At 33.7% G+C, this 17557-nt stretch overlaps 1 protein-coding gene across 2 annotated transcripts in view; it reads right to left on the bottom strand.

Annotated features, from left to right (window-relative positions):
- Nucleotides 1-17557, bottom strand: part of SPATA17 (spermatogenesis associated 17) — a 228590-nt gene that overhangs the window by 127203 nt on the left and 83830 nt on the right. For both annotated transcript variants that reach the window (XR_001895561.2, XM_003893103.4), the window contains exon 6: nt 3802-3925. Coding sequence is in view for 1 of the 2 variants with exons in the window: in XM_003893103.4 (XP_003893152.2) it covers nt 3802-3925 (124 nt within the window). In the remaining variant the exon portion in view is untranslated. The remainder of the gene's footprint in view (nt 1-3801; nt 3926-17557) is intronic.

Genomic DNA, 17557 nt, shown 5'->3' on the forward strand with positions numbered 1-17557 from the left:
TATTCAAACTTGAATATTTATTTGGAGAATTTTCAAATATCTGCAGGCACTGAACGTTAAAATTGATACAAATCTTTTAAGATAAATATTATTAATTCTTATTTGGCTTTTATTTGTACTTAAAGGTCTACAAATATAATTTGAAATCAAAATCTTAAAACAAACAATGAAATTAATTTGTAAACAACCAAGTAAGGAATATTTTAAAATCTGCAGTTTAATTTCTTCCCAATAGCCCAGACATGCTGTAAAAATTACTAACAACACTCAGATTGAAATATGCGTCTTTTATTCTCTGAATCTTCCTTAGGCTCAGGAAGGAAGGTTATGTTGTTTTTTATTAAAATAAAATAGCACATCAGCAAAATCATAAGTATAAATAGTTACTAATTTCAGTGAGATCGCCCATATAAGCAGTAGTGAAAAGTTGGCAATTTCCATCTACAAAAAAATTGACATTAGACTGAAATTAGGCTCAGCGCTTTTTGTGGTTAAAGATTAAATAGTTTATATTTATACTAAAGTCCTAGCACACTACTATTAGATGGCAGGTACTCAAAAATATTATTGGAAGTGATTAACTGGTGAATGTAAGTTAAGATTCATGTTTATTGTATTTATTAAATCTTAGTGTTGCATACTTTTGTTTAGATGGAGACTGTTTGTTTTAATAGTTGTGACTTGTAGTATGTTTTAAAGGTCAACTTTTTTATATCATGATGAAAAAATACTGATTAAAAGCTAAGTAAAGCAAATCTGTTGGGATATAAGGAATAGAACATATGAACTTTCCAGTATCATTCTGTCAGTACAACTAATCCCTTGAACAAAATGAACAGATGAGACTAAGATGACACAGCTATTCTATTTTACCACCACACACACAAAAAGTTTGTCTTGGAAACAAAAGTGGCTCCATAGGTTCAAAGGGTTGTCTTTTCATCTCTAGTTACCTGTGATCAAATCTTAAGATCACTATGATGAAGTTTACCAACTGGCCAGGTCCAAATGAAAATCCCTGTTATTTTTGTAATATTTCTCTCCAAGGGAAGCAATTTGAGAATACAGTTTCACCTGTAATGTCCTCAGGTCTGTGAAGTCAAGTGTCAAATGGAGGTGGGGGACACCAGCATAGAGATTTCTAACTAATTTTTTTATTAATAACTAAAGGAAAGCCAAGAAAGGAAATGAGAAAATGAATGCTTCCAATTGGTAAGATTAATGGAAGAAAATTAAAGAAGAAAACCTTAGGTTTATCTGTGGTTAAATTCTAATAATATGATTGTTACCATTTACTGAATGCCATCTAACAGTCTGGCACTGTTTTAAATACATGACATTTAATCCTCATAACATTCTTCCAAGATGGGTTTCATTATCCCACAAATGCAGAGGGAAGCAGAGGCTCGGAAAACTGAAGGTAATCTCCTAATATATTACCCTTAGTGTGAGAGCTGGGATGTCAACTCAGCTCTGTCTGATGACAATATTTGGGTTCTTTCAACCTTGCCATAGTGCCTCAAAAATAATTATTTTATTGGATGCCAAGGAGTTTTGGAGACTAGGGATCACTAAAGTAAAGTTTACACACATTGATATTATCAGCAGTTTATATGGTATAAAGAAGGAGAAAAATACATTGACAGCTTGTATTTGTTAATACAAATATACTTAAAACACAATGGTAATATCTGAAAATCCATTAAGGTCTATGATTCAAGTGTTTTAGTCAGGTTTGTGAAAATTCTTTGTCAAACCAGGTGCTTAATTTAAAAAATGAAATGAAATGAAATTAATTAAAGAAATAATGCATAGAAAGTCTCTACAATACTGTTTGGCACATGATAAGCACTCCATAGATATTTGCTGTCAGATTATTTTTATTAGTTTAAAAAAAACCTGAGTCTTCATGGACTTTCTAAATCATTTCACTAGATACTCAGTATCTCAACAACCTTGAATAAAACAGAATTAACAAATGTTCAGTTAAATACAATTCCACTGTTTTAGGCCAGGTGTGGTAGCTCACGCCTTTAATCCCAGCACTTTAGGAGGCCGAGGTGGGGGGATCATTTGAGGTCAGGAGATCAAGAACAGCCTGACCAACATGGTGACACCCCATCTCTATTAAAATACAAAAATTAGCCTGGTGTGGTGGCGGGTGCCTGTAATCTCAGCTACTCTGGAGGCTGAGGCAGGAGAATTGCTTGAATCCAGGAGGCGTAGGTTGCAGTGAGCCAAGATCACGCCACTGTACTGCAGCCTGGGCAACAGGGTAAGACTCTTTTTCGCTCCCTCTTAAAAAAAAAAATGATTTCACTATTTAAAAAAATGCTTTCTGTATTACAATACCCATCATAAGTATACTTAGCACAACTAGAACTCATATTAAGAAAGATTCAGAGTATAAAGATGTTCAGAGTTACGATTAACAAATGTATTGTAAAAAATAAAATACCAGATTTAAAGAAATAAGGGTATTAATAGTATGCTTTGTTTAATGAAAGTTGAAATGACTAATAACTAAAGTTAAAAAATTTCTGCGAAAAGGAATTTTTTATTTGAAATTCCATATAAAAAGGTAGCAGTTCAATTATACAACTAAAACTGTTACTACTATAGATTTTAATGAAAAGTTAAAATATTTTGACTTTTAATTTTTAAAAGTATCTTTAAATTATTGCCTAAGTATTTGAAGTCCAGTGACCTTAGACTGCCGAGTGCCATGTCTATTTCTACTAGCTTTGTATCTCTAACTCAGCCACGTAACACCTCTGAGTTTGTTTCCTTACCTGTCACATGAAGATAACTCAGCTACACAAATCCAAGTAAACATGAAGATAGTCACCATGATTAAAAAGTAATGATATTCAGACTACCAAGCAGAAGCTAGAGATAGAGGGAGATCTACGTTCCAAATGTACACGGCCAGCCCAGGATTTAATATATTTTTTTAATTTGGATGCCTCTAAGGATGACATTCAGTCTTGGGGCTCACCCTTCACCACTGGGACTTGACTTGCCCCTGCCTGGAGACATTCGACTATGTGACTCTGGCCAAAACTACAACATAGGACTTGAAAGTCTGTGAGAAAAAATAAAAACCCAGAGATTGCTAGTTTCCTGACTAGCTCCCTAGTAACAAAACACATCTCAACCCCCAAATTCATGTTTTTTAAAACCGTATTTCTTTTTGAGACTATTCCACACGCCATGTATTCTTTCCTAGTAACCAGGACAAAATCCAAGGTATTGACATTTTAGCAAGCATTGTAAAATAAATGTCTAAGTATTCCAAATTTCATGCTTATATTTCTATAAGAAGATGTAACAGCTGAAGCAATTTTGTTAAAAGTTTTACCTGAAAACTTCCATCAAAATTTAGAAAGGGTCAAAAAATGGTTTTAATCTCAACATTAGCTCAATTAAAAGAGAAAACATGAAAGCCACTTCAGCCTAATAACTTGTTAGTTCTTGATCAATTCACAACACAACAATAAGCCATTCAGAATGAGTTTTGAAAGCGAGGTTATGCCCTTCGTGTTGTGTTATCACCGTGGCAGATCACACTGCTGACTTGGACCTTTCTGCCAGCATCGCAGCGGCTGCCTCTATGAAGCTGCTGTCACAGACGAGTCATGGTGCCTGCGCGCACCTACACAGAAGCACGAAATTGAACTCGAAGTAGTGTCTTTGTGATATCTTTTCAACAAGTCATGTCCCATTCAGCTTGCTAGTTTATCTCTGTCAGGCTAGGGGCCCAAGTGGCTTACAGGAGCTGTCAGGGACAGGTAGACCAACCTGCTTTGTGCTGAGGAGGTAATGCATCTTTCGGGCTTGGTAATCTCTTTTCTTCTCTTCCCTTTCGAGGTTAGCTTTCTTCTCTTCTCTTTCTTTCATTTCTGCAAACTCCTCCAGTGCCTTCCTGCATCAAAATCATCTGTAGTTATTTATGATACTATGTGTTCACATTTTAATTCTTTCACTGATGATAAATCAGTTTTTTTTTGAGGGGCAACCATCATCCATATCCATCCAAATCAGTGGTGTAATCTATCTTACCTGCATTTTCTACAAGAATCTTTGCAAAATTTAGAAAGCATTTATGTGATATTTTGGTGATTAAGTTTTTGAGATCAAATGAGTATATTATAATTAATTCAAAGCTGAGAAAATACTCATATCAAATGCAAAGTGTGTCTTACTAAATTATCAGGTTTTTTTGCTTTAAGATTAACTTTTTTGGACATACTTAAATCTCCCAAGAAAGCATCTGAGCTACTGTTTTCCCTTACATTTTGGATTTGTATTTTCAAATCTCTAATCATTTATTTTGCATACTAACTAATGGCCTAAATTTTAAAATGTGACAGGTTTTATACATACACTTAATTTATTGTAGGTTTACTTCAGTTGACAGTTCAAATAATACCAATAAGATTACGTATATTATCTTGCACTTCAAACAAAGGCTGACATTTTGTCCAATTATGTAGATAATTCGAATAAAAGCTAAATCAGGTGAGAAAGTGCAAGTCTTTTCTAGGCATAATAAATTCTATTAAAATAATGAAACTTTTCATTATTTATGTGTATCTAAGAAATATAAACAAAAAAAGCTTTTAAGTATACTATGTGAAAACACCTGCTAAACAGATTATGATATCAAATATGGAGAAAAATAAATCCTTTATTTTCAAGGAAAAACTTAACTCTTTGTGTTAAAATAATGTTTTGAAATTGTACTATACTTTTTTTTTAAGTAGGTATGTAACTTAGTGTCTAGTTCTGTAAGTAAAGTTTTAAATAAATTATCTGAGCATTTTTCTCAAAGATATCTGAGGAAAGTAGAGGAAAAAATTCAAAAAATAAAAGAGATTCTCCTTTCTACTTCAATGTCTAGAAATATTTTTGTTGCAATTTTCTGTTAAAGGCTACCAATACAATACTTCATACAAGGTTACTTATGAAACACACTGACGTTTAAAAATCACCAAGCTATGCTATTGCAGCAGAGCAATTTTTTTCAACATAAGATTAAATTGCAAAATAAATGAATTACTTGGAGTGGCATGGCCCCCATTTTGCCACCCTTCTCTTGAAAATTGCTTATTAATATGAAAAAAGGAGTCAGAAAATAGCCTGTTTTACTTTATGCATAGTATTTTGGGGGCTTCTGCGCCCACAGAGCCAGGCTAGCTGCACGTTTAGATTGTGTTGGCAAGCTGGTACAATGACCTCTCTGACCTGCATCTCAAGGCTATTATTAATCGCTAAGTAACCTGGTAAAGCCAAACAAATTTGTTTCCATTGAAAGGATCTCTATCTGTGTCTGAGAATTTGTTCTGTACCAAACAAACCTCATTAACTGTGTCCATTTTTGACAAAGAACCAGGAGTTAGAGGGATTGGTGACCTTTCTTTGTCCTTAAAGTACAAATTTCAAGGCAGTTACATATGAATAAATGAGAATTTTTGCTAGGAAAAATAACAATCATATGTTACATTAAAAGTGAATATATTATTTGTTTTAATCTTTACTATTGTTATTATGAAAAAAATAAAAATTAACCAGAGAACTACCACTGTAAAGATAATTACTCAGAAATGCATGTATCTAATTTTATATTACTCTAAATGTAAGTACAGTAATTTTCTAAGCAATCATAAAAATAAAAAAATCTATAGGGAAGTTTGTGCTCTATAAATAATTTAATAAATATGAAAAGGTCTTATATAAGAAGAAAGGCCTAATATAATTGAAAACATATATGAACGGGTAAGGTACAAAGATGTACATAGAACTTGGACACAAAATCAAACGTGTAAGTTATTTTAAGTAGTAAAAACAGTCCCTCTTCAGAATATGGAAATGTAAAATAAAAACAGTATGTATAGAGTGGCATGGCACAGCGAACTAAACCTGTGAGATAACGGAAAAGAATGTTACTTTCCAGCGTATAAAGAAAACATGTAGGAAATACTAAAAACACTCATCTGCTGTAATCTCAAAACACAAAAGTAGTTAATTTAATAAATTCATCCAATTATTGAAAAAAATCAATTCTTAGGTTCCAAATTGATTTCTTGTAACATTTGAGAGTGTGTGGATATACTGAACAAAGCAGTAATATTTTTGTCAAACATTCTTTGTTGAACAATGAAGTAGGAATCGCTAAATAAATTATTCTTGATATATAAATTTTTGTTATATCAGCAGGGTGAAGATACTGCTCAGTGTGCAGGATGCAATAAAAATTAGGATCCCGTTAAAAATAAAAGGATGGAAACCATTCTGACTAGGATTCCCTACAAAATTATAAAAATTACCTATATTTTTAATATGGAGGTTTTTAAAATGCAGTACTTCTAAGACATTTAAATCTATTGTTTTTCTGTTTTTACATTTCAGATGTATTTTCTCATTTCTATCCTGAAAGAAAAAAAGTCCTCTGATACATATGGTATAGCTTTTACTAATTACTCTATTTTGCAAATACAGAAACACATAAAGAGATTAAATGACCTACTGTGATTAACAAATAAGTTAATGGCAGAAATGGAATTAGAACCTCTGTGTTTGCAGATTTTCTAACTCCAGACCAGGCTGTCATCTTCCTGACACAAGAAATATTATGCCAAATATATTTTTATTGAATTAGCCATGCATATTTTCTTTTATCTTATATTCCTGTCTTCTACCATATAAAGAAACTTGAATAAGTTCCAAGACTTTCTGCCTTGTTTTCATATCTATAAAACATTTTCTGATATAGTTTTAAAATAAAGATAAAAATTACTGAAACTCTTGAAAAGCTTTACATATTTGAATGTAATTTGCTAATGATATTTATAGGGATAATAAAGTATGTACATATTCTAATAATGATAGCAATAATAACAGCCACAATATAGTGGAGTGATTAAGAGCATAGACTCTGTTTTTGTTTTGCTTTGTTTTTTTGAGACGGAGTCTTGGTCTGTCACTCAGGCTGGAGTGCAGTGGCACAATCTCAGCTCACTGCAACCTCTGCCTCCTTGGTTCAAGTAATTCTCCTGCCTCAACCTCTGAAGTAGCTGGGATTACAGGCGCGTGCCACCACGCCAAGCTAATTTTTGTATTTTTCGTAGAGATGGTGTTTTGTCATGTTGGCCACTCCTGACCTCAGGCGATCCACCTGTCTTGGCTTCCCAAAGTGTTGGGATTACAGACCTGAGCCACTGCACCTGGCCAAGAGCATAGACTCTGAAATGGCACCTGGTTATAACAGCCCTGCTATGCTCCTTACTAGCTGTTTACCCTCTGAGCTGCAATTTCCTCATTTGTAAAATGTAAATATATTAGTATTAGCATCTTTTCCATTAAATTATTGTGAGAATGAGATAAGTTAATCAATGTAAAGTGCTCAAAATATTGGCTGGTACACAGTAAGGTGCTATGTAAGTGTTAGCTCTTTATTGAACATTTACTATGAGCCAAGTACCAGGCTACATGCTTTACCTACTCAACTGGATATGCTTTCTCTAATTCCCTTCGTTGTCTCCTCCTTTCTCTCTCCTGATGAGAGTTTATTTTATGAATGAAATCCCACAATGCAGAGCATAGAATATGGCTTCCTAAGAGGCATGGGTTATGGGGTAAACCCTGATAAGTGGAAAATAGGAGACAGAAAAGACCATACAAATAAATTCTTCCTTTCCCTGTCCTCCACCTACTTATCTGAGGGATGGTTTCTCCTTGCAAAACTGAAGATAACCTGTGTGGCTAAAGACAGCAAGCATGGCTGGGTGCAGTGGCTCACACCTATAATACCAGCACTTTGGGAGGCCAAGGCGGGCAGATCACCTGAGGTCACGAGTTCGAGATCATCCTGGCCAACATAGCAAAATCATGTCTCTACTAAAAATATGAAAACTTATCTGGGTGTGGTGGTGGGCACCTGTAATCCCAGCTACTCAGGAGGCTGAGGCAAGAGAATTGCTTGAACCCGGGAGGCGGAGGTTGCAGTGAGCCGAGATCACACCACTGCACTCCAGCCTGGGTGACAGGGCAAGATTCCATCTCAAAAAAAAAAAAAAAAAAAAAAAAGACAACAAGCATGTCTGCTGTGCTATATCACATCACTGTGGGGCTCTTTGTGAAGCAGTGGCCAGGACTGCAGGAGCTCATCATGTCTCATTCCTACCTACAGAACCAAACCCAAAGTTCCAACTGCCAGGAGTGCTGGCTGCTGACTGTTCATAACTATATCTCACTGGAGAAAATCAGTTGCCCTGCCCCAGGTAGATTTTGTTATCCTGCCCCCAGCCTGGATTCAATCAATGACTTGGAATTGACAGAGTACATAGGCCCAGAGCCTTTGTCTTGGTTTGGGACCAATATAAAGGGCCATCCAGATCCCAGAGCTGAGACCTCCTGATGCAATTCAACTTCTCCCTCAACCTTCCTCCTCCCTTCTCTTAAAGATGTTGCTCCCCAATAAATCTCATGCAACAAATCACTGTCTCAGTGATATTTCCATCTATGACACTTCCATCTATGACCTCTTTTTTCTAACCCTTATTGAGCCAGTATTGCTATTTTTTGAGCAAGTAAATAATTCTAATGTACAACATTAATGTATAAAAAGAGACTGAAGCTGAAAAGATGCTTAAAAAGCTATTTGGCACAATACAACTAACACACAATACAAACCTACAAGGCCTTTCAGTATTGACCCCTGCTTCCCTCTCCTTCTTACTTCATATCACTCTCTCCCGGAATCACTATGCTTCAGTCACAATGGCTATATTTCATTTCCTAGCAAACCATTTATTTCTACCTCAAGATCTTCACTTAAATTGTATTTTCTGCCTTGGATTTCCTTTACAGCAATCTGAATTCTCCTTTCACTGTTCTTTTCACTCATAAACACCATAATTTTGTTTTTCTTCCATATAACTTAATAAAATGTATAATCATACATTTATGGATATATTTGTTTGTTTAATATATGTCTTCCGTACTAGACTGCAAACTCTGTAAAAAATAAAGACTATGTCTATGTTGCCCATGTCTACTTTAATGAATAAGTAAACATTTTTAAAAGACTACTGTCTCCATATAAGTGTGTAGGTTTATGTATATGAATGATGATAGGAACTACAGAGAAGTGACTGCAAAACCAAGTATATAATCCTGCTCAATTCCGAGACCAAATGAATGGTAATGATTACTTCCTATCATGTAATAATTCATGTTTTCTTGCATTACAGATTTTCTTTTCCTTGTTACATTTTTTTCTTTTTAAACTGTTTCTTGATTTTGTCTAATGTCTGTACCAAAGGAGAAAAATAATATATTTCTATAAAATATTTTTGAAGAACAAGAGCACTCTGCTCAAAATTATATTATTTCCACAAGTGATATAAAATATCCAAACTCATAATCCTAATAAATATATTAATATATAAAAATATATATGATATATAACATATTATATAAATGACTCAATTATATGCAGTTCAATATTTGCTCAGTATACTCATTAAATGCTTTATTCACCATAATGAAAATTATTAATAAGATGGACACATATTCTTTTTGCTTTTCTTGCCCATTTCAAAATATAATACTAAAAACAGAATCTTTATAATTTTTATATTCTCTTTTTTTAAGTCAAGAACAAAAGCACAAAATCTCCATCCTTTCCTCTAAGAAGGCTTCATAGATCCCCTCAACAAAAATTAAACTTTAGTTGTTCCCACTGTCATAATCTCACTGATTATGAATCCTTTATTTCTTTCATATGTCCATTACCTTCTGCAATACATTATAGTTGTAGGTATGCATGCATGACTTGCCAGCTCACCCTCCTGAATGCTAAGGCCCTGCTATAGGCTGAATATTCGAGTCCCCCCAAATTCACATGTTGAAGCCTAAATCCTAAATGTGATGGCATTTGGAGGTAGGGCCTTTGGGAGGTAATTCAATTATGGAGGTGGAGCCCCCATTGAATGGGATTAGTGCCATGGGATTAAAAGCAGACATGAGAAAGATGCTCTCCCTTTGTGAGGACACAAGGAGAAGACGACTGTCTGCAAACGAAGAAGAATGCCCTTACCAGATGGATATGTTGGCACCTGTCTTGGATTATCCAGTCTCCAGAACTGTGAGAAACAAATTTCTCTTGTTTAGCCACTCTCTGGAATTCTGCTACAGCAGCCCAAACTGACTAAGACAGGTCCTGAAGGTCAAGAATAATGTTTATTTATTGATGTGCACCTCCCAAAACACTTGGCATAATACCTAGTATGAATTTGGTGCCAGCATTCTCTTTAACTATTTCTCAGTCGACTAGTACATTTCATCACTCCTGATGGTTTAATTAGGAGAGAGAAGAAACTACATTGTGAAAGTCCTCTGTTGGGAAGTGGGGGTAGAACCAGAACTCCAGCTCTTTGCCTAGGACAGTGGTTCTCAAAGTGTGGTCCCTGGACCAGCAGCATCAACTTCACCTTGGAACTAATAAAAACGCACTTTCTCAGACCCCACCCCAGATTGGCTTAATTAAACATTCTGGAGGTGGAACCCTGAGACAGTCTATGAAATATTACAAAGAAGACACAATATGTACTTCACAATAATTCCATAAAAATCATAATTTTGACAAAGAAATAAAGAATTCTACCAAGACTGTTTTAAAAGCACAAATTCCTAAAGATGCAGAGGCAACTGCTAATAAATAATACTACATAGATTTCTCAAATAAAACAAAATGCCATCATCTGCACCATCTTTAAGAAAAAATACAATTCTAAGGAAATGGATTTAAACAATTCTGTACTGTTCTTATTCTGTTTTCATGGCAAGTAAAGTCAGTGTGTGCTTCTGTTGTAAGATGCCTTCAAAATAAAAATAGTCATGGGTGTGGTAGCACACACCTGTAATACCAGCTATTCAGGAGGCTGAGGCAGGAGTTTCAGTTGCACCCAGGAACTCAAGACAAGCCTGAGCAACATAGTAAGACCCTGTCTCAAAAAAATTAAAATAGTCAAATGGCATTAGTTTCTGCTGTGGTATATTATAAAAGTATTTTAGTTAAATTTATTGAATGTATTTATATTTCATCTCTAACAATTGTCTGCTCTGAATATGTTCACCTTAATTTAACCAAATAAGTAAGCCATAAAAGGAAAAAGAGGATGCTGAGTCTAAAATACAATAAAAATACTAACCATAAAAGAAGTCATTTACATGCTAGGATTCTGTTTGACATCTAAAAATATTTTGTGAGTGATAAAAACCTTGGAATAGATTATCTGGAAGTTATTAAGATACCTAAAATATTCCCATTAGAAACAAAATTTAAGTCAGTCAAACAACTTACACCACTTATTTCATCTACCTTATTTTGCTACTGGTTACCTACTCCCTGGATCTGGTTGACAGGTGTTGCAAATTCCATTAGGGCAGCCCTTCACAAAGGGAAAATATATTTAAAATGAAATATTTTGTAGCACATAGTCATTAACTCAAGCACTCAGGTTGCACCTGTTTCACACCTTACTCTGAAACATAGAGTTGAAACTTTAACATTTTAGAAACATTTAGAAAGGTCCTCTAGTTAAAAAAAACAAAAATGTTTAGTTACAAAATCCTTTGTTGCAGTATAGAGGAGTTTCTCTTCAAAAATATCTAAACTATTTTAAGAGTTAATACCATGTAGAGAATTAACACTCATTTGTTTATTCAGGCAGATATTCACAAACATGTTTAAGATATTTAGAGAAATAAAGATGTTTAAAGAGTAGTACTTGCATTCAAGCAGGTTGCAAACAAAATAGCTGATAATTTATCAGACTGTAAAAAATAAGTCTGTGAAAGAAATATATACGTAGTGCTTAAGTTCAGGGAGATCACTTCTGATTAGAGGGATCAGAAAAGATTTCATGGAGGTGATGGTATTGGAGTTGGGAACTGAACCGTGAGCAAGTTTTCACTAAATAGAGAGAGCAGGGATAGAGAGGAGTGGTGTTGAAATAAGGCTGGATCATTCACTAGAAACTCTTGCTCTCTTTGGTAGGCTTTGACCATCAACAGCAAAGGACAGAAATGCACTTTTGAGAAGAAAGGTTTCCTGGCCACACCTAAATGGGCTCTCTAAGGGTAATGCTGGCAAATTTATTCTCTATAGACAAGACATTTTGAGAATGAAAAGAGTAAAAAAGATGATAATGGTCAATGTTATAAAATTACAATACCATGACTTTAGTCTGATCATACAAAGGGATTGTCCAATTGCTCTATTATTTCATTTACCTGCTTAGCATGATTATAAAAAGCAATAAGACTCCATTCAAAGATCATTCATGAAAATAATTTTTTTTCTTCTTCTGACTTTTTGAATCAACTTGGTTGAAAAGAATTTTTGTGTAGTATTCTTTCTAAAAATATGCACATATTTCACTGTAAAATTATTTTATTTTTTATCATCTAGAGAGTTGCTCTAAAAGGAAGTAAAATTTTAGATAATATGTATGATGTCAAATAATTGAGAATGACGTAAGTACAATAATAGCAATAATAATAAAATGTATTTATATAGTACATTATTTTCAGGGCTCCAAATGCTTTCAGACATTAATTCAGTCTCACAACATTCTACCAAAGTTGGTAAGGGGCAGATATTATTAACAAGGTCTCTGTTCATCTTTGTGAAATAAAATGACTTTACAGATTGTGACTTTGAGGCACAGCATGGGGGCTTTCCTGCATAAAAATAGATGAAGGCATATCATATTCTCTCCATTGCCCATCTTCACAGTGATTCAGCTGTGGAGGAGGAGGATCAACCCACTACATTTATGTTTTGGGTAGAGTTCAGAATTGAGGTAGCTACAGTTCCCATTTCCTATAAAAAGAGTTTCATGATCTCGTTTATTTTGTTTTTAGTCAAACATCAAACATTGTCTCTCGTTTAAAATGTGTTAACCTCACTTTAAAGCAAAAATAATTGCTGCTGCTTTTGCATGCAATCCAGTCAACACAGACAAGGGACATCTCTCAACTAATCTCAATGCTAACATAAAGCAATAATAACATACCATAGGATGACATCAACATATTTTAAAGCAGTATGCTACATGTAGTTTCAAAAATTATCTAATGAGTTTTGGGAAACTATTTATTGAGCAATTCTCTTACAGTTGATCTTAGAAATCATTTTTATATGAATGCCACAGGGAATACCATCCCATTTATTGTTGGATAAGAAACTGTTACAAAATAGTGGTCACAGAGAGGGGGGAGAGAGAGAGAGAGAGAGAGAGAGAGAGAGAAATAAATTGGAGTAATTTTCTTTCTCCATTCTTTTCATTGTCAACTCCAAGAGGGGAAAAGGATAGATTTAGAAGGAAAGGAAATGGAAAAAGCTGTAAAGCATTACAAAGGAGTAATAAAAAAGTGATTAAAAATACATGATTATTTATCAATTTGCTGTTTTTGTAATAGATTATCACTACATAATTTCCTATTTATCATACAATTTCAGTTTATTTAGGTATACATATGTTCTATGACTTCCCATTCTATGCTAATATTATAACTAAAATACATGTTAACATTCTTCTCCAAAGATTCATGTTTTTTAGTATTAAAACTGTTAAAGAATATGATTCAAGTATTTATTTTGGGTTTGCTTAATTCTTATGCTAAGAATATATTCTAAAATGTAATCCCAGTGTTTATATTTCACATGTTTCTAGAACCTTTAGGTCATCTTTTACTATGGAACAATTAAAAGGAAGGAAATAAACAGATTACGGTGATCAGATTTATATTTCAGAAAGATCAGTAAGGCAGCAGTAGGGAGGAGACTGAAGAGGAGAGCTAGGAAAAGAATTGATAGGGCTCAGCTACCAATAGAGAAAAGAATTTTTAGAATGAAAATCTCATGTTTCTGGCTTGGGTGCCTAAATGGGTTCAATTTACCATAGAAAGAGGAAGAAGTTTAGGGAAATAATTTTATCTAAACATGCTTAGCTTGAGATGTCAGTGGGATGTCCAAGTGGCAATGATAGCAGGCATCTGAATAGATGGTTAAAACAATCAAGATAGAGGTCTGGGTGGAAGAATACTTGGAGTTATAAATCATACAAGTTCTAGCAGAAGTCACAGAAGTGAAAGTGATCACCCATAGAGTGTAGAATGAAAAGGTAAATGCATCGAGGAGGGAATACTACACTAATATTTAAGGTCAAATAGAGTACACAAGGAATGCGGAGAAGAAACCATTAGAAATGGAGAAAAGAAACCAAGAGAAAGTGGTAGCAAAGAATTAAGTTATAAGAGAAGAGAAGAAAGTGGTTTATGGTGCCTTTATGCTTCAAAGAGATAAAATAAGTATGGTGACTTTATGCTTCAAAGAGATAAAATAAGATGAAGGCCAAAATAGTCCACAGGACAGTATTACATATAAATGATTTTTTGGCACTAATAACATTTTCTCAATAGAATTTCATAATAATGTAAACATATCTTCAAATGTGACTAAAAAGTTTACATATTATTAATATATCAAGCATCTGCATCTGAGATAAATCTACTCAAAATCAGCAATATGAAAAATAGCATTCTTAATCCTTATCACAGAATTTTTTTAAAAAAGAAACTTTTCTTTTGTTGTCTATCAAAAAATCAGGTAAGAAAAGTGAGAGATAAGAACTTCCAAGTCCATCCATTCCTCAAAGCTGGACAACCATAAGGCTAAGTCTATGGACTAACACTATTTTAGTCCTTTACTTTCAAATGAGTAACATTTTAGTACATTCCCCAGGAATTTTTTTTCCTCAAAAGATCACTACAAAAAAGAAAGATTTGAAATTCAGACTGCTTTTTTGTATTTGAGAAAAAATAAAATAAAATAAAAAACTTGGCTGGGCATGGTGGCTCACATCTGTAATCCCAGCACTTTGGGAGGCCAAGGCATGTGGATGACTTGAGGTCAGGAGTTCGAGATCAGCCTGGCCAACATGGTGAAACCCTGTCTCTACTAAAAATACAAAAATAAGCCGGGCATGGTGGTGTGTGCCTGTAATCCCAGGTACTCAGAGGATGAGGCAGGAAAATTGCTGGAACCCGGGAGGCAGAGGTTGTAGTGAGCTGAGATCACACCACTGCACTGTAGCCTTGGCGACAGAGTGAGACTCTATCTCAAAAAAAAAAAAAAAAAAAGATCACCTTACTGAAGATATCGTTCATTACATTATTTAGTATCTGCTACTGAGGATTCATGTAAAATTTCTTTCAGGATCAGTGTTAGAAAAAACTGTTTCTTGGCATATGCAGTAATGTTTCTCCATTTTGTTAATGGGACATACTTAGCTAATCATCTTCCCTGATCAATTATACCATTAGCATTATCATATCTGTATTTTCCTCTACTATGGTCCCTATGTCCTTTGTAAACTGCTTGAAATTCATTGTGGAAAGAGTTAAATTGAAACACCCACATAATAAGCTTTTTCCTTTTGTTAATTCCTTCTAGGGACTGAAGCACTTTTTTCCTTTCTGTATATTTTGCTCTTAATTATTTTGAAATACCAAATTGTAAAAGGTAGTACATTCTTGTTAAAATATAGTATGTGAAAAGACTGTGATCAAATGGTTAATATCATTCCCTATTTTAAAATGATTACTTGGATTACGCCATTAACTAGTAATTATGAATAAATGGCAGACTGTTTTTAAAGCAAAGAATATATTCTACATTTTACGTTGGACACCCTGGATTGTGTTATTATATAATTTCTACCAAATTAATTACTATAATTATTCTATCTTGATATATAAAATGATTCTACAGAGAAAAAGTTACACTTATAGTTAACATTACAGACTAATTTGTTTCTTGAAAACTAAAATGTTGTTTTCTTTACCTCTTTGGGATAGACCTTACTATAAAAGAACCTGTCATCAGCATACAATTAGATAAAGCTAAACTGCTATCATTTACTTGGCTGAGATCGTAATATTACATTTTTAAAATGAGGTTTACTGAAATGTTATCTCGAAGTAATCACATTTATTCTCCTTATTTACACAATATCTATGGTGCTCTACTCATGTCCTTGAAATAGGGAACAGGGACACCATACTATGAAAAAGTGGCCTTGATGCTGGAGTTCATAAATTTTGTTCAGCTTTGGATGAGTTCAAAGAATTGCCATGTAAGAAAAGCCTTACAGAGGGAATTTATCTGATTATGGCAGTAATAATTACCCAGCTGTTTATTGCAGATAGAGAAATAATTCATGTAGGCAATAGGCCGTGGTGGCAATGACACTCCACATTTAGTAAATATGCAAACTGTTCACTTCTAATTAACCAAGCTAGAGGATGCCCTTATTAAATGTATAAACTAAAAGTGCCTTCCTGACAAGTGATGAATTGTTACAATGCACAAACTCTTGCCACAGAATTATTGGAGTGAACTTGGGGCTTAACTTCATTAAGAGATCTTGTGGGATAGTTAAATGAGGATGGACAGCATAACAAGGCTTACCTGACAGCCAATGATATGTTAGAGCTTAATGGAACTGCACCTTTTCTTCTGTCCTACTTAACTGTTCAGATTCACAATAGATAAATTGTGAAACTGCAAAGTTAATTTGAGTTTGAATAATAAAAATAAATGAAATAACATGACAGCCCACTTAGGGAAGCTATCTGACAGTTTACCTATTTACTTAATGAACCTACAAAACAGCCAATTTTTAGTGATTCAAATATCTTTCATACATCAAAAACTGAAAACATGCCACTCTTTAAAATCATTAGTTTAATAAAAATCGTCCTGTGGGATAGCTTTAAAATGAAATATATTTCAAAAAGCAAATGAATGCGTTTTATCAAAGAAAACACAAAAAAATTAATCTTAATATTGACTCTGAGTTTCACTTAATTTTTAGCAAATAATCAACTATGAAATAGTTCTTTGTTTTTATTTTATGCTTAACCTTACATTGAGATAACTATTCATTCTTTATCAAATATCTATACTAATATTTGTATACCAATTAAGAAACAGGTAATTTCTATTTTACAAATTTGTTGTGAAAATTGAATGAGATAATAAAGGGCTTAGCACCATGCTTGGTATACCATAAGTGCTCAAAATATGTTAGCAATTTTAATGTGTTTGAATGACATTAGCTCTATATGATTAAAATATTATTTCCTATTGTTTTATCAGAATATATTTTATTTCATAATATTATTTCTTCCATTGCCTCTGTAGTAACTAAATAAGTTTTAAAAATTTAACATCTAGTGTGCTTCCAGTACTGTTCTTTTATTTCTTATAAGTTGAATTTACAAAATCCAAGACAGTATTAGATAGCCTTCCGATACAAGCACTTTGTAAATGATTTGGTACTGATAATCAAAATGTTAAGATGATTTTAAAAGGTACTCCAGGCAACTAGTCAACCCAAAACAGAGCTCACAAAAAGTTAAAGTAACTAAATGTATTAACATTTAAACAACTTCATGACATATTTTTGCAGATGGAAAAAGT

The sequence above is a fragment of the Papio anubis genome, chromosome 1 (genome assembly GCF_008728515.1).
Source record: "Papio anubis isolate 15944 chromosome 1, Panubis1.0, whole genome shotgun sequence".
In the NCBI taxonomy this organism is placed as follows: domain Eukaryota; kingdom Metazoa; phylum Chordata; class Mammalia; order Primates; family Cercopithecidae; genus Papio; species Papio anubis.